We start from the raw sequence: 20,777 nt of genomic DNA, 5'->3' as shown, positions 1-20,777 counted from the left end.
AATTAGAGAGCATGTATTCTCTTCACAATCATGTGGTGCATAAATCTCTCACTAAAAGCATACATTCATCTGAGCTTTTAAAGATCCTTAGACTTAGACCTTTAACTCTTTGGATAAGAACGAGTTATATCACTCAGGCATAATCATTGTTACAATTTTGACGTAAATCCTTTCAATTATAATACATGTTCAATTTATCTTGTGTTAATTGCAAACATGTATTGATTAAAGTTATAGATTTTATGTTATTTTATCAAGAGTTGTTTTATTATTATTTTTCTCCGGGGGAGATGGCTGAGGAGGAAGCACAGCAATGTTTTCTTAAAACTTTTTATAGACTAAAACAACTGGGTCCATGTTCTGCATCCTGTAATTTTGGGGAACTTAATAATTTTGCCCGTGTGTTAGAGTACATGCATACAAAATTATTGACGTAAGAAAACCTTACCTTTGCACAATGGTTCTATTTTTGGAGTGGATTTTATTGAGATAGCTACCGCTCAACTTTCATAAGAATATGTCAACATTGCCTCAGTTCATCTGACTGCAAAAGCAGCAATAGAGAACATCTATACTCAAACTCACTTGTTTTCATGAAACTTACCAAAATTCAACTGAGTATTTTAGGGAGATTTTCTGAAGAATATAGATCATTTAATTTGTCAGATATTCTAAAATCTAATTTTAGACTTAGCCAGTTATCAATTAAGTCTGTATTTAGACATTATTATTTTGACTTTCTGTAGAAAGCCTTGAGAACTGACTACTGAATTTAGAAAGGTGACTTCAGCAAGCACAGTGTTAGTGGAAGAGTGGGGATGAAAGTCTGATTAGAATGGGCACAAGAAAGAAATTTTAGATGATCAGAAACAACTATTGAGACTAAATTTTTTGAGAGAGTCTTGCTCCATTGACCAGGCTGGAGTGCAGCGGTGCGATCTCGGCTCGCTGAAATCTCCGCCTCCCAGGTGCAAGCTATTCTCCTGCCTCAGCCTCCTGAGTAGCTGGGATTACAGGTACGTGCCACCGGGCCCAGCTAATTTTTGTATTTTTAGTATAGACAAGGTTTCACCATGTTGGTCAGGCTGGTCTTGAACTCCTGACCTCCTGATCTGCCCACCTCAGACTCCCAAAGTGCTGGGATTACAGGCGTGAGCCACCACATCTGGCCAGATCATGTTCTTTTAATTAGACAAGTATGTACATTTCAGAAAAGTCTGAGGATTCAAGAATACAGAATGAGGCTTTGCAGTTGACAGTCTTTTTCCTTCTTGTAGAAAAGTAACACACTATAAACTTTGTAAAAATTTGTGCTTGTCATAAAAATTAAAAATTTCCCTAGGCATTTAAAAATACACAATTTAATACAACACATGATTAAGTTAACCAACTAATATCTTTTAAGCCATGTGTTTTATCCCGTTCCATTTTGTTTTTATTTTTTCTTTATGTAGTTTAGCTGCTTTCCCCAGTACTAGTCTCAGTTTATGGGTGAAAGGGGAGAGTTTTTATTTGCATTTCACATGGACCTAGAATTTCAACAACTGATTGCCTTTATTTTAATGATAATGCATATAACATTGGTCTCAGTCATTAGGACTACTGCTTAATGTTTCTATTTCTAAATTTTCAAATGGAAAAATAAAATGCATATCATTTTTCCCTTTGGGAAGTAAATTATTGGAAAAGAAATGAGATTCCTTCCATTCACATGCTGATATATGGCGATAATTATGACAATTTTATTATCTTCTTTTCAAGTATTCCCTCACTTGCATCTTTTCTTCCATCTCTGCTTCAGTTTCCCTCTCTTCCTCTTTTCTGCCCCTTCCTTCCTTCCTTCCTTCCTTCCTTCCTTTTTTTTTTCAATAATATTTACTGGTTTCTTTTGTTAGTCTTAACAGTTTATTTTCCATAACATTCTTCCCTAGCTTGTAAATTTTTCTTGGGGTGATGTAAAGAAATATTGCATTGGGGGACTCTTCATTGAAACTGAGAGAGGCTCCATTTAAACCAGCTTACACCTTGATATTTATAGGCTCATTTATTTCAAAGATCTAGGGGGATGTCTATATACAGGCAGCTATTAAATACATTTAGGGTCCCAAGTAATGTCAGGTTCTCTGTATCCTTCCTCTCTTATATCAGCTTTTTTCTGCTTGGTTTCTCTCCATATAGTAGTAAAATGACCAGCAACAGCTCCAGGAATTTCCTAGATTAGCAACCCAAGCAGAAAGAGAAACTTTTTGCCATAATAGTTATGTACCATAACCCTGAATAAATCCATTAATTTACTCTGTTCAGATCAAGTGAATACACTTGAACTTACTACTGCAATTGGAGGATTGGATATTATGGTGGGAAGTAGGGGAAAATGAAGCTCTGTGATTTTCAATTCTACCAAGATCACATGGAGTCCTGATGATGAAGAATCCAGTAAAAGAATGGGTTTATCTCTGAATAATAATACAAAGATTTTTCAGAATTAATGATGCAAATTCTTAAACTTGAAAGTAGAAGCAATTTTAAGGAGACAAACTTCATTAGCACCTTGACAGAAGGAAAATTATCACTGTCTGTTGCAGGTACTATAAGACTTCTTCCTCAACCAGTGCCACTCTGTGATTTATTTTAGTGAAGTGCCTAGGAGGAAAAATAAGTTTTTAAACAGTAGCTTTATTGAAAGATAAATATGGTATATTCATATACTGTAAAATTTACCCTGTTTAAGTATACAGTTCGGTGGGTTTTGGTATATTTACAGAGTTGTGCAGCCATCACCATTATCTAATTTTAGAACATTTCTATCACCTCAAAAAAAAAAAAGCTGGCCGGGCGCGGTGGCTCAAGCCTGTAATCCCAGCACTTTGGGAGGCCGAGACGGGCGGATCACAAGGTCAGGAGATCGAGACCATCCTGGCTAATACGGTGAAACCCTGTCTCTACTAAAAAATACAAAAAACTAGCCGGGCGAGGTGGCGGGCGCCTGTAGTCCCAGCTACTCGGGAGGCTGAGGCAGGAGAATGGCGTAAACCCGGGGGGCGGAGCTTGCAGTGAGCTGAGATCCGGCCACTGCACTCTAGCCTGGGCGACAGAGCCAGACTCCGTCTCAAAAAAAAAAAAAAAAAAAAAGCTTTAGCAGTCTCTCCCCATATTCCAAACCCCTGACACCCACCAATCTATTTTCTGTCGCTATAGAGTTGGCTATTCAGGACAGTTCATATAAATAGAATCATACAATATGTAATATTTTGTGAATAGCTTCTTTCATGTAGCATATTTTCAAGGTTCATCCTTTGTAACATATGTGTCATTACATTATGGAATATTTATGGCTGAATAATATTCCATTTTATGGCTATACCATCTTTGGTTTACCCATTCTTATGCTATACCATCTTTGGTTTACCTATTCATCAGTTGATGGACATTTCGATTATTTCCATTTCTGCTTTCTCGTTATTTGAATAATCCTTTTCTAAACGTTTATGTATATGTTTTTGTGTGGACATGGGCTTTGCTTTTCTTGGGTACATTCTTAGGAGTGGAATTGCTATATCATTTAGTAACTCTGTATTTAACATTTGAGGAACTAGGGAAGTCAATCTTGATGGTTTTATCGATGGTGCATTCAAATAGGTCTATGTGTCCTAACAGAAAAGAAAAACACATTGTTCCATCGCTTTTCCCTTTACCACAGGAAATAATCTGTTCCAAATGCTATATGTAATCATTTCTCTAATACTCCCAAAATTATCAAGGCTGAAGTAGATTCTCTGAGAGTCAGTCCAGTCCACCAGTCTGTGCCAAGTGAAAGACCCTGTTTGCAGTTTTTTATATGCTAAAGGCAATGGGCAGGAAAGGAACACAGAGTTAAATGAAAGTATAAACCAAAATAAAATCTGCAGTTCCACTTTTTATAATTCAGGTGCTAGTGCAAGGACTCCTCAAGGTATTCCAAGCAGAAATGGATTATTTCAGGAGATTGGCCAATTACATGCCATTAAAAGGTCTTGACAAATAGAAATTAGAGGATACATGCCAGCCTTTTGCTTTAAAGGTGGCATATCTCCACCTTTCTGATCCAGACATTAAAAACTGCTAAGATCACCCAGAAATTAGGACTTTATGAGAATATATTTGAGCTTATCTGCACCACAGAGTTTTAGTAAATAGACAGTGACATAGAGTTCAGAGGCTGCCAATTCCTGTCTACCCTCAACATTGTTTTCCCCTGCACTGTCATGGAAAGAAGAATAGCCTCTTCTCTCACTTCCTTCCAAATCTCATACAACTGCACATCATCAGTGGAACTTAAATCATGTGGAAGCCTAGGGAATGCAGTCTTTAGCATCCCAGCCCTGCAGTTAAGGAGGACAGGATATAGAAGGTGGGAGAAATGGTGGCCCAGGGCCAGTAGACAATATCTAGCAGATCTTTACATCTAAATTGCCATTTACAATCTAAATTGCCATTAGGTCATAGACATTTTATTTATGTACATGGAAAAAGTTAATATTTAAGGACTTTCTAGCTGAATATCAGACGAAAATATTGTCAACTGCTGAAGTTAGTCGTTCTTCTTGTTCCATTTGTCTCATCCTATCCCATTACTCTCTTAACTTAGTTTTTCTTTCCAATTGTTTTCTAAATCCACTTAGTAATGTAGGACAACCGGTACCTAAAATAGGGTTTATTATATAACAGAAACTTTATAAATATTAGTTATTTGAATGGATGAATGAATGAGTACTTTATTCAGTTGTAATGACTAGCTTCATATGTCAACTTGACTGGGCCACAGAGGGCCCATATTAAACATTATATCTAGGTGTATCTGTAAGGAAGTTTCCAGATGATATCAGCATTTGAGCCAGGGGACTCACGAAAGTAGATTGTACTCACCAATATGGGTGGGCATCATCCAACATCCAATCTTTTGGGGGCCAGAATAGAACAGAAGATAGAGGAAAGAGGAATTTGCCCATCCCTGCCCCTCTTTTTTTCTATCTAACTGCTTGACTTGGGAGAGCTCATCTCATCTTTTCCTGCCTTTGTAAATGGGTTTTACACCATTGGCTTCTCTGGTTCTCAGGCCTTCAGACTTAGGGATCTCCAGCTTGTGGATGGCAGATTGTGGGACTTCTCAGTCTCCATGATCACATGAACCAATTCTTCATAATAAAATTCTTTTTTATGTCATACATCTTCTTTTATATGTAAATAAAATAAATCTCCATTACACATATAAATTATATATAGATATAGCTCCTATTGGTTCTATTTCTCTGGAGAACCCTGACTGATGCTAGCATTTCCTTTATTATTGCTCCTTTCCCCAGCCATTTTTAGTCTCTTGATTTCTGCAACCTTCGGTAGGACTACGTTAAGTCAGCAGCATTCTCTTATCATTAAGGGTGCCTAAATAATGTCTACAGCTTCTATTCACAAGTTTAGGGTTGGGTGGTGATTCTTAACTGAAGCTATTTGGCCCCCCAGAGGACATTTGGCAATGTCTAAAGACATTTTTGGTTAGAAGAGGTGTTACTGGCAACTAGAGAATAAAGATCAAGGATGGCGCTAAACACTTTACCGCACACAGAATAGCCCTAAAAAATTGTCAGGTCCCAAAAGTGAATTGTGTTGAGGTTGAGAAACTCTGGGTTAGAGTATGGAAGAAGAAGAAAAAAAAGAAATTTGGGAGTCTGAGACAGGAGGATTGCTTGAGGTCAGGAGTTTGAAACCAGTCTGAGCAACATAGTGAGACCCTGTCTCTACAAAAAATTAGCCTGGGGTGATGGCACATGCCTGTGGTCTCAGCTACTTGGGAGGCTGAGGCAGGAGGGTCACTTAGGCCCAGGAGATCAAGACTGTGGTGAGCCATGATCTTTCCACTGCACTCCAGCCTGGACGACAGTGCAAGATTCTATCAAAAAGAAAGAAAGAAAGAGAGAGAGAGAGAAAAGGAAGGTAAGAAGGAAGGAAGGAAGGAAGGAAGGAAGGAAGGAAGGAAGGAAGGAGAGAAAGAAAGAAGGAAAGAGAAAGAAAGAAAGAAAGAAAGAAAGAAAGAAAGAAAGAAAGAAAGAAATGAATGCAAAAGGAGGGAAGGAATAAAGATGATATCCAGCAGGGGTCAACACACTTTCTGTAATGGGCCAGATGGTGAATATTTTAGACTTTGTGGGCCATAAAGTCTATTGCAATTACTCAGCACTGTTGTTGTAGCAGGAAAAGCAGCCATAATCAATACATAAATGAATGTATGTGCTGTGTTCCAATAAAACTTTAAGTATACTGACATTTATTTAAATTTTATATAATTTTTACATCATGAACTATTATTTTCCTTTTGATTTTTTCAACCTTCTAAAAATGTAACACTATGTTTAGCTTTCAAGCCTTATAAAAACAGGCAGACAAACAGTCACTAAACCCTGAAATAGAGGAAGGAGGAGGAGAAAGAACAGGAAATAAATGACTATGGTAGAAGAGTATATTAGTTTGGTGTTTATATTAGGCTAGATTATGCTGAAGTAACAGAGAACCTCAAAATCTCAGTGATTTACAATAACAAAAGGGTATTGCTCATTCACAGCACATGTGTACTCTGTGCTGGCTAAGTTCTATTCCATGTTGTTTTCATCCTGGAATTTGGGCTCATAGTGCGGCCTCTATCTGGAATACTGCTTCATCTGGGAGCAGAAGAAACACAGAGAACATGGCTATCCGAGTGCTGGCTCTGGGCGTTTCTGCCTGAAATTGACATACATCATTTTCACTCTGTTTCACTGGCCAAAGCAAGTCACATACCACACTATACTACAATGGGGTAGGATATAGAATCCTCTTCCAGACCAGGGCAATTACTATTCATGAACAATAACACAGGCTAACACATGGCCTACCTTTAATGCATTCAGTTGCTTAGGTTTGGTTATTCCTGAACCAAAGTTTATTTTATTCTTCAAACTAGTGTCTTAACTAGGGACGAGGAGATATTATAGTAACAATAATAAGAGTTAACGCTTATTGAGTGATTGCTACTTCCTATACATATATCCTTTACATGCATTTTTGTATTTAATCCTCACAACTACCATTAAGGTGGCTACTATTTTGATCCTTACTTTATAGATGAAACAGCAATGGAGAGGTTAAAAGCACTCAACTACCAAGTAGTTGATATTCCAGCCCAGGTCACTCTGATTTCAAAAGCATATTTTTACTCTAATACAGATTAAAATGTAGATTAGAGTGATAAACTGCCTGAGTTCCAATACTGGCTGGTGCCAAATACAACTTTTATAGCCTTGTGCAAGTTCTATAACTTCTCCATCTCAGTTTCTCCACTCTAAAATAAGAACAATAACAATATCTACTTAAAGGGGGTTTTGTAAAAATTAATGTATATGGAGCGCTTGTGTTTATAACAATGTTTGGCAAAAAAAAAAAAAAAAGTTTGATGATGATGATTACCTAACCATGTTTTAGAAAGCTCCACTCGTAATTTGAATCCCTTCTTTTCTGCTCCCTTCTCATCCCTTTTGAGAATTATTGTTCTAGATTTTTGCCCCTACTCTGTTTTTTTTCTGTTTTTGGACTAACACTTCACCAACCTGGAGGGTAAACCATAGGAGTATCACTGCCTTCAACCCAGGTATACATCTCACCCCTGCTTCCCAAACCTTTCTTGCCTGTCAGTTTTACATCTATGTTTTATTATTTAAAATCCTAATTTATAATTATGTGGGTACATAGCAATGATCTGGAATACAGGAGTAGGCTGCCTAGAGGGGCGGCAGTAATACTGGCCTTGCTTTTTGCTACATGACCTTCCCATATTTTCCAGTTAATTCTTGAAATTAGATGGTTACTTTTTTCAATTAAAATTAATTATTTAAATTTACTGTGGCTTAATTTTGGAAACATCATATTAAATTTTTTGTCCCCTGTGAATACTGTGCAAAACCAAGCAAGCGAAGTAATAAACTGTGCTTGGCACAGATTTATCTATTAGGCATCAGTCTTTTAAAAAACAGGTATTGTTTGAGAAGGACCTGATGATCTAGAAGACTTATTCTGACAAAGTATATATAGCTCTTTCTCATGTGGAGTGAAAAGAAGTAAACAATTTGTTCTCAGTTTTAATGCTTAAAATAGAATGAAATAGAACAACAAAAGGAAAAGGCATGAAATAGAATGTCTTGTAGGCTAGTTGAAATCTGTTTTATTTACCACACCCTTAAACTAACATCTTTCTTTTAAAATTTATTAATTTCATAGAACAGAAGGATAAACCATCTCACTTCATAATATGTCCACTTGAAATAATACATAGACTTCAAGTGCTGGTTCTGATTGTGGTCAGAATGTTAAGTCTTATGAGGATAGTGGGGTTTTTCTGGTAAGTTATGATGTTAATATGTTTTTGCTTCTGAAATAATTTAAAATCATATTTAATATTTTTTGGTCTAGAAATTTCTTCTTCTATATCTGCCACCCACAACCCAGTCTACGAATTTACTAGTTTGGCTGTATGGATTGAGAAGGGATAATTAAGAAACAGCAACAGGAAAGTTTATAAAGTTTCAGAGTACATGATTAGGGCGCATTATTGTATAAGTAAAGTTAAAGCTAAGGTTTTGTTTCCATATGCTTCAATTCTCATCAAGCCGATTCCAAATTACCTTACATTTTTGAAAGTTCCAAATAAATTTAGATTTTATAGATATAGCAGATTGAAACATAGTAACTTACCATCTTTTCTGACTATTGGACTTACATTATGGATCTAGGAGGTATCAAGTGCCATATTAAACATATTCTTGCCACCAGCTTCTATGAAATTGATGTCTTTAATCAAGTCATGCATATAAATTTGATCAGTGCTATTCTGTATGGATTAGGATCTAAAGGTTTATACATAAGATTGATCTATAAGGAGATATATGCTCAGACATGCAGAGTCATGCTGGGGATGCCCACGGGTCTCCCCATTTTCACACTTAGATTGCTAGGTGAAGTCAAAGCTAAATTCTAATTCCATTTAGTTTTAAGAAATAATCTGCCTTCTGTCTTTCCTGAACAGTTTCCAATTATTTAGCTTTTTTCCTCTAAAATCCATGGAGCAGAGTTAAGCACTATGTTCCCTCTAATTTCATAGCATATTTGAAGGAGCTTTGTAAAGAATGGAGCAAGATAAGAGAGTACCAAGCATGAAAAAGGCCAGATTCTTGAATCATATTTGCAATGTGTTAAATTATATGGGGAACACTGCAGTCATTTTTATTCAAGAGTAAAGTGACACTGGAAAACAATACTTTTTCAAGATAATCATTTAGATTTATTTTTAAAAGGAGAGGAGAGTTCTCTTGTTGATTTTATAAGAGCAAAGGCAACAGTCAGCCATTCTTTTGGCTAATTCATGCGATCCTCAAGTAAAACTTAAGCCCAGGTTACTTTGGTAGGATTTAAAGTAGTAAGACATATGTGAATAAAATGATATTAGGTCTGTGTAATTCTGAATAATAAAATAAAGATTAAGATGGTAATATTGGTCCCTCAAGTACTGGTATTTAAACTTTAAAAATCAATCAAGAGAGAAGATTAAGTGGTGTTTCTTTGGTACTAAAAATGTAAAGCTAAGACCAAATTGTTCTACTTCACAGATTTAAGATACAAAGAATGATATTTAAAGATATTAAAATAACTATTACATTATCTTCAGTTTGTAAAGAATCTCCTATGAAGTACACTTAAAAGAAATCCCTGAGTATATTAAATACTCTATTAGTATCTTTCTTCATAAACAAAGAGGAACAATTTAAAGGCTTTGCAAGACATATAAACACAGTGCTTAGTAAAAACATTATCTGTTTATAAGGCTCTCTCCATCGTGCTTGTAAATTAGGCCACCAAATGCTTAAGAGGAGAAATAATAGATTCACAAAATTAAACTCTAACATTTGAACACATTAACCACTCTCAAGTAAATTTAAAAACCATTCTCTGATGGTGTTTCTATGTTGTTTTAGCCACTCGATATTGTTTTTCACTGTTTCCAGCACTTGTTCCCTAGGTTTTTCTCCTGCTCCAGCTTGCGGATATTTTGCAAAAAAGCTCTCCATCTAGAAAAGAGAGAGGAGTAATTAGGATTGTCATTTATAGCCAAATAAGTCTTCAAGAATTTCATTCACAAACTGGATTTGCTTCCTTCTTACCTAGAAATTCAGTATCACTGTACAACATTGAGCTACACCTCTGGCGCATCATTCAGACTGAACCCATCTCTCAGATTAGCAATTGTTACCCATGGTTTTTGGATCCCTGCAGCATGTCAAGCCAAAATAGGCTCTGATATTTTGGGGAAGGATGGCAGTATGTCAATCGCTAGCATGCCCATTTACATTTCTGCTGCTTTCTCTATTTTCTCTGAATTCCCCAAAGTGTTCCCTGGAAAGTCTGACCTATGGAGTGATGGTTTTGCTTAGCCTTTCACTCCAGGATTCTGGAGTATTTTAATGTACTTTCAGTTCACTTATTAAGGACTCACAAAACAAATCTTTGTTAAAATTAGTGCCTCCCTCTGACCTCCAAAGCCCTACCCCAAACTCAACTATACTAGGATTATTTGCTATAAAAATAAGAATAATTTGGTTTTTAACGTACAGAAAACTCTTAGCATTCTAATATCTAACACACAGATATTGAAACTTCATACAATCTCTACTTGTTCAACATTAACAGACATTTTTCCTCCTTTGGACTTGAGATATTTGAAACCTGAAAGATTTGAGATTAGTTTTGAAATTGCAAAACTATGAATTCTGAATGGAATCAAATCTTGACCAACTTATTCCAGAGTTACGTTTACAGGAGAGGCGAGACTTTCTGCCCATGCTTTCGTGAGCTAAACTGTCTGGTGTGGCCTTCTCAGCACCCCCGGCCTCAACTTTCTCAGCTTTTAAACTGTCTCAGAGGTTCTTTGAATTGTTTTATGTTTAGAAAAAAAAATAGGCGTACATTTTATTAGATACAAGAATTATTTCTCAATTCACTATGTATACTTATCCAGATAAATAAAAACATGTTTTACACTTTAAATGTATACGATTAAAAAATACAAAACCAAAAAGAATTCTCTTTCTCATTGTCTTCTGTGATTTGAATTGAGAAAATATCATTTCTATTTGGAAAAATAGTTTCATTCTATCCCGTTACTGGGTATATACCCAAAGGATTATAAATCATTCTACTGTAAAGACACATGCACATGTATGTTTATTGTAGCACTATTTACAATATCAAAGACTTGGAACCAACCCAAATGCCCATCAATGATAGACTGGATAAAGAAAATGTGGCACATATACACCATGGAATACTATGCAGTCATAAAAAAGAATGAGTTCATATCCTTTGCAGGGACATGGTTGAAGCTGGAAACCATCATCCTCAGCAAACTAACCCAGGAACAGAAAACCAAACCCTGCATGTTCTCACTCACAAGTGGGAGTTGAACAATGAGAACACATGGACACAAGGAGGGGAACATCACACACCAGGGCCTGTCAGGGTGTGGGGAGAAAGGGGAGGGAGAGCATTAGAACAAATACCTAACACATGGGGGCTTAAAACCTAGATGGCGGGTTGATGGGTGCAGCACACCACCATGGCACATGTATATCTATGTAACAAACCTGCACATTCTGCACATGTATCCCAGAACTTAAAGTACAATGTTTTTAAAGCATTTCAGTCTGTTCTTTCTTGCACAAATGCAGAGGAATTTATCTTTATACCTGCCACAGTTGCAGTTCAGTGTTGAATGGCTCTGCTATTGTGACAATTCGGCCAAGGTTTCTGTCATTGAGTGTAAATCTGGAGAGAAATTTAGAGTAAAAGGAAGTGTAAGTGCTCAGAATGTTACATATTTTCTCTAAATGCAGATGTTTCCTTCTTATTTCATAGTTTGTAAAAGTAACTTTCAAAGTTAGCAAAACACAGTAAGAAAACCTATTTTACTTCAAATCATTCAATTCAAGATAAATTCTTAGTAAATTCTGCACTTCTTTTTGTAGACAAATTGACTCAACCCTCTCAGATATGGAAGACTGCTTGTTGTCATCCCCAAATCTTTCCTTTTTTTTCTGCACACATGAGCACCCTGCTAGAGACTGTTTCTCAGGCTCTCTCATAGGTAGGTGTCCACAGATAATCAATTCTTACCAACAGAACGTTAGCACAATGTTCAACTGCAGCCTCTTTGCTTAAATAAAGGGAAATTGCTTGCCTAGACTTCTTGTTTTTTTTCTCCCGTTCCTCCAAGCTAGAACGTGGACATACCAGTGATATGGCTTCAGCCATGCAGACAGGATACTGGCCTGGCCTCACAAAGCAGAACCACACTCACAACTTGGACCACTCACTTCAGGAGTCTCACCGTAGTGAGACTAATTACCCACACACGCCCTTTCAGCGGCTGCCTTTCTACGTTTCCGTTACGGCAGAACACCTCCGGCATCGTTATCCTAATACTCTATGCATCTTCCTGCTGGTACTGAAATTTAAATATAGGCTATTTATTCTGCTTTCAAAAAGCTTTATTAGTTGCTGGCATGTGGGGGTTATGATCTATATCAGTCTGCCTAAGCAAAGAAACCTAAAGCTAGGTTCCAAGATAGAATTTTAACGATGATACAATGAGAACACTTGGACACAGGAAGGGGAACATCACACACCGGGGCCTGCTGCAGGGTGGAGGGAGGGGGGATAGCATTATGAGATATACCTGATGTAAATGATGAGTTAATGGGTGCAGCACACCAACATGGCACATGTATACATATGTAACAAACCTGCACATTGTGCACATGTACCCTAGAACTTAAAGTATATATTTAAAAAGATGATATTCTATCCCTGTTCTTTTTGCATTTTCTTTCATAAAGAGCAAGAATCAGAAGTTTCCTTATAGACCACAAATGGTTGTGATAGAGGTAAAAAAATCTCATCACAACTAGTCACAGTGCAAGAAACCCACAAAATTATGTATAAACCTTAAACCCCTGGAATGTTGAGGAGGGACACAAGAAAATATGTACACAGCAATAGGATAAATTTTACATTTAAAAATTATTACAGGCCGGGTGCGGTGGCTCACGCCTGTAATCTCAGCACTTTGCTAGGTCAAGGTGGACAGATTGCTTGAGGTCAGGAGTTCGAGCCCACCCTGGGCAACACGGCGAATCCCATCTCTAACAAAAATACAAAAAGTAGCTGGGTGCGTGGTGGTGTGTGTCCCACAAGTAGTAACAGCTACTTGCTGGCTGAGGCGGGGAGGATCGCTTGAACTGGGGAGGTCGAGGCTGCAGTGAACCAAGATTGCGCCACTGCACTCCAGCCTGGGTGACAGAGTGAGAACTTGTCTCAAAAAAAAATTTATATAGTTATATATATAGTACATATATATAATTTTATATAAATATTAAATGTTTCCCTTCATATATATATATACACACACATATATATGCAAAAGCAGAAATCATGAAGATAAAAGCTGATAGTTTGTTTTATGCAAATTAAAAACTTTTATACTGAGCTGGGAGGTGAAGGTTTGCGCTTGTAATCCCTGTGACTTGAGAAGCTGAGATGGGAGGATCCACTGAGCCGAAGAGTTCAAGACTAGTCTGGGCAACAAAAGAGTTTTATACAAACACACACACACACACACACACACACAATCCTACCATATACAAAATTAAAAGCCAAATACTAATTGAGAACAAATCGTTGTAACATATATGATAAAGAGCAAATATTTTTGCCATGTAAAGAACCCTTCCAAATTGGTAACAGGGAGAAATATGCCAGCATGAATTTAGCAAAGGAATGAAAATGTACCAATGGGAAAAGAATAAAATGTTCTAGTAGTCAAGCATGATTTCAGCGTACCAGGCCGTGCCCACTCTTATCACAGACGCCACTGAATTTAAAGCCAATGTTTTTCATCCCTAATGTCATCAGTCATTACCTAAAATGTGATTCTGAGGCATTAGTAACGCTGCCCCTAAATGCGTGTATTTTCTTGCCTCTGACACATTTCCTAAATCTCCCCAGGCTCTCAAACCCTTTCACCTAGCCCTCTGAAACTGTCCCTTTACAGGGAACACTACTTCTCATTCTCACGTAGAGAATGTTTATATTCCCACAACCTTTGTAGCATCAGGTCAGGAAATGGAGTCAGTGTGCTCATGCTCCCCATTGCTGCTTCCAGACCAGCACTCCTCCACTCTCTTTAAAAACCTCTGTTCCCTTATGTTATTCCCTCACATTTAATGATACGTTTTGGTACCTCACTCCTCCAAGCCATGCCATCATCCTAGGTAATTTCCAGGTCCACACAGATGAATGATATACCGTCTCTTCTCTTAGTTCCTTAACCTTATTTCCAATGATATTTTCTTCACTCGACTTCAGCCACCAAACTCCTATGATACTTTGTGATCATCCATAAGTTATCCGCCTCTAAAATTGTTAATTTATTCATCCTCTATGGCATGTTCTATCTTTCAGTTTCCACTGTGACTGTTCTTTCACTGTACCTGGATTTCTGGTCCTTTGACTATCCCCACCCCTACTATCTCTTAAACCATCAGTTTTTCCTTTGCTTTCATTTATTTCTTTATGTAGTTCAGATGGTCTACCATTTTGAATAACATTTTTGCCTAAGACCTGAACTTTTTTATACTTTAATAATTTATGTCTAATAAAGTATACAAGTATTTGTGTGACTCTTTACTTAAAATTTGTCTCTAATCAAAGCTTCATGAGGACAGAGAACCAGGTCTGTTTCTCCTTACTATTGCATCCCCAATGCCAGTCATAATGCCTAGCACAGAGTAGGCGCTCCACAATATTTACTGGATGAAAGAAATGTAATTTAAAATGAGATATCAGTTTTCATATATTCAATTAGCAAAGATACATAAAAATAACAACACCAAGCATTGAAAAGGGTTGGGAAAATAGGCAGTTACTAGCAAAATTTTTTAGAATGGTAATTTTGCAACATTTATCAAAAACCCTAAAAATAAACACATCTTTTCACCCAGTAGTATTACTTCTACTATTACTTGTATTCTAAAGAAATTATCAAGGGCATTAAAAAAACAATGAAGGATTCAGTGTAAAAGACTGTTCATCAATACACTACATATAGTTGTAGGGAACAGTTCTATTGTCCAACATATAGGGATTGGCTAAATAAACTAAGATATATGTACACATTGAAACATTATTAAGCCATTCAAAATAACATTGAAGATGCACACTTAAAGACATGAAAAGACACCCACAATATAGGATGATGAGAAAAAAAGCAAGTTATAAACCATATTTATAATGTGTTTCCATTTCTGTAAATTAAGTAAACAGACATAGAAAAACTCAAGGAGAAACGGTAATACGACAATAGGAGTTATTTCTTGGTGGTTGCATTTCAGGTAATTTTTATACTCATTTTTGCTCATATGCATTGTGCAAAAAACACATATCAGTTTTACAATAAGAAAATAGGAATTTAAAAAAGCAAATCACACTTGAGTTGCTTTGATGAGATTCTATAGATTCAAAGAAAGGCTGCTAATTGCAGCTAATAAAACAATTTTTTCAGTGACCTTCTATAATTTCTGTAATTTTTTTTTGTTTTGTCTAAAGGATATATTTAGAAATTAGCAATCAACATACTGAGTGAAAATTGCAACTACTTGTTTAAATACCAGAAAGGCCAGAACAAAATATGTACATCCCAGGAAACTAATATCATATAAAGCATAGAAAATAAGGGAAAATATACTGCATGCTTATCATATTGCTTATTTTTGAAAACTAAAATAAGAATTTAATTATATTTTAAACAATTTGAAAAAAATTGTACATATATTGTCTTCTTGGATTCAATATTTATACAAGTATTATTACATTATCCAAAAGAAATAATTTTAATACACACAAAACTTTGAAGTGCTTATTAAATTGTTTGGTTTATCAGGTAGTATTTGAAGGGTTTCAGTCATGTCTTATTGACTTAATTTTTCATCTACCGTCATAAGCTAAAATCATACCACATTATTATTGAGTCAACTCAGCTTCATGGTTTCATCTAAGAGTTTATTGGAAGAAACAACAGCAAAGAATAATTTCTGAAGTATCTTTGGGACTTTGTGGTTAAGTCTCAAGTTGGCAAGGACATGAGTAGTATGGCCATCAGTTGTCATAAAAATCACATGACAAAAGCTTTATTTAAATAGAAGCTTATTTATTTCAGGATAACAATAAATTGTTCAGAAATGGAGAGAGTAAAACTATTCATCCTGAAATTTGGCAAACATTCAAGTGTTTGGAAATATTTGGATACAGTTTGGCTCATTTTTGTTTAATTTTTATTATCCAGTTTTCATAGGGAAATTCTGCTTATTCAAGCCAAGTACAATTAATATTGGGTGTTTGTGTGTATTAGACATGAGGTTATTATGAAATTTTATGTTTGGGCCACTTGAAATAATATCTCATGAGAATGAGATCATTAGATTATGAGAAATGCTAAACGCCTTGGTCAAGAGTTGTGGAGTACTTCTGGAAATAGTTTATCTTCTTTTTTTTAATCTTGAAAAATAATCAATTTATCAGGCCTAATACATTTATTTTAAGGCCATACATATACGAACTTTATGACAAGGTAAAACATATTTTTTTCTACTTCTTAATTTTCCTGAAGTGTAACAACTAATTTTTAAAAATTAAAAATGCATTATTTGAAATAAATCACAGCAAAGCTACTCAAATAGTCCTTGAGAAATATTTATTCAATAAATGATAAGTTAATGGCCATTTTATTACGCAAAATAAAACATTATTTACTTATCTTTTCATAATAACTCAAAAGTAAATTTTGTGCTTCATCTACATATGTTTCTTGCACCATACACCACAAAAAAAGAGATAGTTTTATGGTCTTTTCAATTAAAACAAAATACGCAGTATTTATCACTAGCCGTATATTTTTCAAAATGGAGAGTATTACCTTGCATGATATAAACTGTTACATCTAGATAATAACATATTCTTAATAGCTAGATTCATTCATTCTAAATTAAGCATTTCATTTAAACAATCATAAAAGATGAACAATGCACATATGTGCACGCACACACACACACACACACACACACTCGCATGCACACCAACCAGTCTTCATAGAGATGGATGAACAGTGACACTCAATAGCTACAAGAATAGAAAAGGTAAAAATTTATCACAAACAGGCAGAAGCAATGCAGTGTATTTTGGTTGGGAGCTAGAGACAGGATCTGAATCTCAGAAGGAAAAGAAATGTAAATGGAGATAATAGCATTCTGGTGAGTTGTGGGGTAGAAAAGAGAAAATAATTAAAAGTTATCATTGTAGTTGGTATTTCTCATAAGGCAGTCATTATCAATGAGGCAGTGCTGCTGGATTGACAGGAGAGATTAAGAGGAGATAACACAGACTGTTTCCTAATGTAGGCATTACAAATGGTAAAGGTCTTCTCATCAATGTTTATACATTTATTTGGGACATACGTTTATTCTATTTTATAGAATTATTTATGTGTATTATTCTATTTTATACTCTGTCAAAGAACTGCCTTTTGGATGGAAATTGTGCATTATATTTAGAGTATCAGAACCAAGAGCAGCAATATTTCTTCTGCACAGGGCTGAAGAAATATAAAGTTTGGAAAGGCATCTCTTTAACTGATTTTGCTTTTGTCCTTACTGTTTCCCATTTTAAAACTTCTATTGCCTAGGAAGTATAATTCCCTTTTAAGAACCATTCAAAATACTTGAAATTTCATTATCTGGTCAGGATAGGTAATAGTTATCACCCATATAAGTTCAGTACGATATAGAACTCTAATTTGAACCCAGATCCAACAATTTTTACCTAGCTTTCATCAAATATTAATTGAGAACTAAATAGGTGCCTGGCATTATGCTAGGTATTAACACAACAGGTAGAATTGTATTAACTTGTTTTAACCAAACTAAAAATAATGCAATTTAGTCTTCCAGATCTCAGAATCCTATAGGTCAGTTGAAACAATAATTTCCAGAAAAAAACTGTTCTTAAAATTAACTAGTACATTGATTCCCTGGAAGGACAATACCATGATCCTTTACCTCTAATAATATGCCATTTTAGATATTGTATAGATGTCAGAGACGGTGGCCCAAAGAAAAATGGAGGAACCAGTAGATAGTATGAAACAAAGAGAACAGCAGACCATTATCAGATCATCCCACCTGTTGACTAGATAGTCCCAGTTGAGTTGTATCCAATTCCAGGCCATGTTCTTCCCATAGCTGTTATATGAGATATATCGAATGACTGTAAACACATCCTGAGTTTTAATAATGTTTGTGTCCTTGAGCAAATCCAAATACCTAAGAGAAGCCAAACAGAAAAACAATTCAAAGTGAACTTATAATGTTCACCCTTAGCTAAATTCCAATACAAAATAGTTTTCATGCCAGCAATTCAATTCTTGAGGTATCAACTGACAAAGTTAATTAAATATGACAAATGATGAAAGACAACTTAAAATTTTCTGATATGCTTAACTGTTTTTAAAGAACAACCTATGATTTTAAAGACTAGTGGACTGTAAATTATAAAAACATTTAAAATTAAATTATTTTAGAAGCATCAAAAACCATTTTAAAACACAGAATTTTAACCATTAATATTGTAAAGCAGCATTTATTGAATAGACAACTTCACACACTTCCCTATTATCCAACTGGATTTTTTTTTTTGTCTTTTTTTTTTTTTTTTCCTTTTTGTGGAGAACGGGGTCTCGCTGTATTACCCAGGCAGGTCTCAAACTCCTGGGCTCAAGCTATCCTCCCGCCTCTGCCTCCCTGAGAGCTGGGATTACAGGCGTGAGCCACCGCGCCCGGCCCCAACTGGATTTTTAAAAGAAGCCAACAAATTAAGAGAATGTATCTATGCTCTTATATTCTATAGGAAGGCAGTTGTTTGCTCTTCCCTAGAGTGTAAGAAATAATCCTATAATGTAACCTATATGGTTATATTAGTTGGCAATAATTAAGAACACAAATAAGTACAAGATAAATTAAATGACTAAATGGATAGGTTTAATTGTATGCCATGGCTATACCTAGAGTAGCATTTCTAGCCCAAGACCTTACAAGTGTATATTTTACTGAAAAAGTGTTTCCAAATAAGGTCAGCACACATTTTATTCACTGTGACAAGGGAACCTCAAAAATAGATGTCTACTACTGATAGATTAGATGTATTTTCATGTTACTGAAGTCTTGCTGCCCCATGGCATCCTACCCATTGGCTTAATTCCTTTATATCTTTAGGAGGATATAAGAAAATAACTACAACAAAGGGATCACTGTTCAACTTGAGTTGTGAGCCTTTGAGAGTCAGCCTTTGTCAAAGAGAAAAGATATTTCTAAATTACGTATGTTTTTATTAATATATCAAGACCCTTAGCATACATGACATAGAAATTTACCCTAAATGAGACTGGAGAAAACTCAAGCTTAAACAAAGTCCATGCCACATGGGAAACTGGAAAACACAACCCCTTAAGAACAGGTCTGTAGTTCAGCATGTACATTTGCGGTATGCCAAAATGGCATGGGAGAGTGATAGTACATCATAGCATAGACAAGGTGAGGTGAATATATGAATGAGTTTAAGCTAACGATCCTGGTTCCTTTGACTTGTGGGTCCTGTTTATGGGGTCCTAGCAGTTTCTTCAGCCTAGCAATAAGAGGCAGGGATACTGGAAGACATGATGGGAACACAAAAATACCATACATACAGCACAGGTACTTCATGAACAGAAGCAAGTGACTGGGACCACTGCTTTCATCTCTGGATGACAGAGAGTGCACCAGAAGGTAAAATGTGATCAATGAAAACTCAGTGGACTCTGGCCCAGACCAAAATAGGTAAACACCTTAAGGCCAAAGCAGCAAAAATCAGAGGTCTCTTTCTCCATCACTACAAAGGTGGCATGTCTCCCTATGCAGAAGGAGCATGAGGTAGGGAAGGAACTCTAGAAGACTGAACATTTACTCCAAAAGACTATTTAAATGAGAATTCTAGTTTAACGACTCATTCAAAAACTAGACTGGCAGACAAAAATAGTCAACATCAGTTGTTCTCCCTCTCATGGGTTCATCACCCAGCAGTGTGAGAACTCTTGGGAATAATCAGATAGAAAATCAAGGTCCTACATTTTCTTTGCACTTGCAGTTGTGTGGATAAATCTACTTATATGAAAATACAACATATCGATCACATGTTTCAAAGAAGAAAGGAATTCCAAGGAAGCGCGTACTGCAGCCTGGACTTGCTACAGAATCTTCTTTTACTCTAGTCATTATTTGAAACTGGAAGACTTTGTAAATGGTTAAGGTAACATACTCAAATGTGAGATATGCTGCTTCCAAAATTAAAAAAAAAAGATTACTAACCCCACTAAAATAATCTTTTTCTGTGGCATGTCAGTCAAGGTGCAACAAATTTCTTTTACTTTGGAGGGAATATTATGATATGCTCTAACCTATGGATCTTCCAGAAACCGCACTAAAGTGGTGGGATCCTGAATTTTTACGCAGTTTATCTTTCACCCCCCAGTTCACAAGGTTCTTAGTAAGGCATCTAAAGTACTTGCTAATTTTCTCACCAGA

The 20,777-nt window shown here is 35.9% G+C and overlaps 1 protein-coding gene across 1 annotated transcript in view; it reads right to left on the bottom strand.

The window, feature by feature from the left end:
* Positions 1 to 9,230: 9,230 nt before the first annotated feature.
* Positions 9,231 to 20,777, bottom strand: part of ENPEP (glutamyl aminopeptidase) — an 84,414-nt gene continuing 72,867 nt past the window's right edge. Inside the window, exons 18-20 of the mRNA XM_033215005.1 lie at positions 18,345 to 18,485; positions 11,802 to 11,880; positions 9,231 to 10,127 (exon numbers count right to left, since the gene is read on the bottom strand). Of these exons, the coding sequence (XP_033070896.1) occupies positions 9,975 to 10,127; positions 11,802 to 11,880; positions 18,345 to 18,485 (373 nt within the window). The 3' untranslated portion in view covers positions 9,231 to 9,974. The remainder of the gene's footprint in view (positions 10,128 to 11,801; positions 11,881 to 18,344; positions 18,486 to 20,777) is intronic.

Source organism: Trachypithecus francoisi, unplaced genomic scaffold, assembly GCF_009764315.1.
Source record: "Trachypithecus francoisi isolate TF-2019V2 unplaced genomic scaffold, Tfra_2.0 Lachesis_group1, whole genome shotgun sequence".
NCBI classification, from domain to species: domain Eukaryota; kingdom Metazoa; phylum Chordata; class Mammalia; order Primates; family Cercopithecidae; genus Trachypithecus; species Trachypithecus francoisi.
Note: the sequence above shows the minus strand (reverse complement) of the source record. Positions and strands in the feature narration are given on the sequence as shown.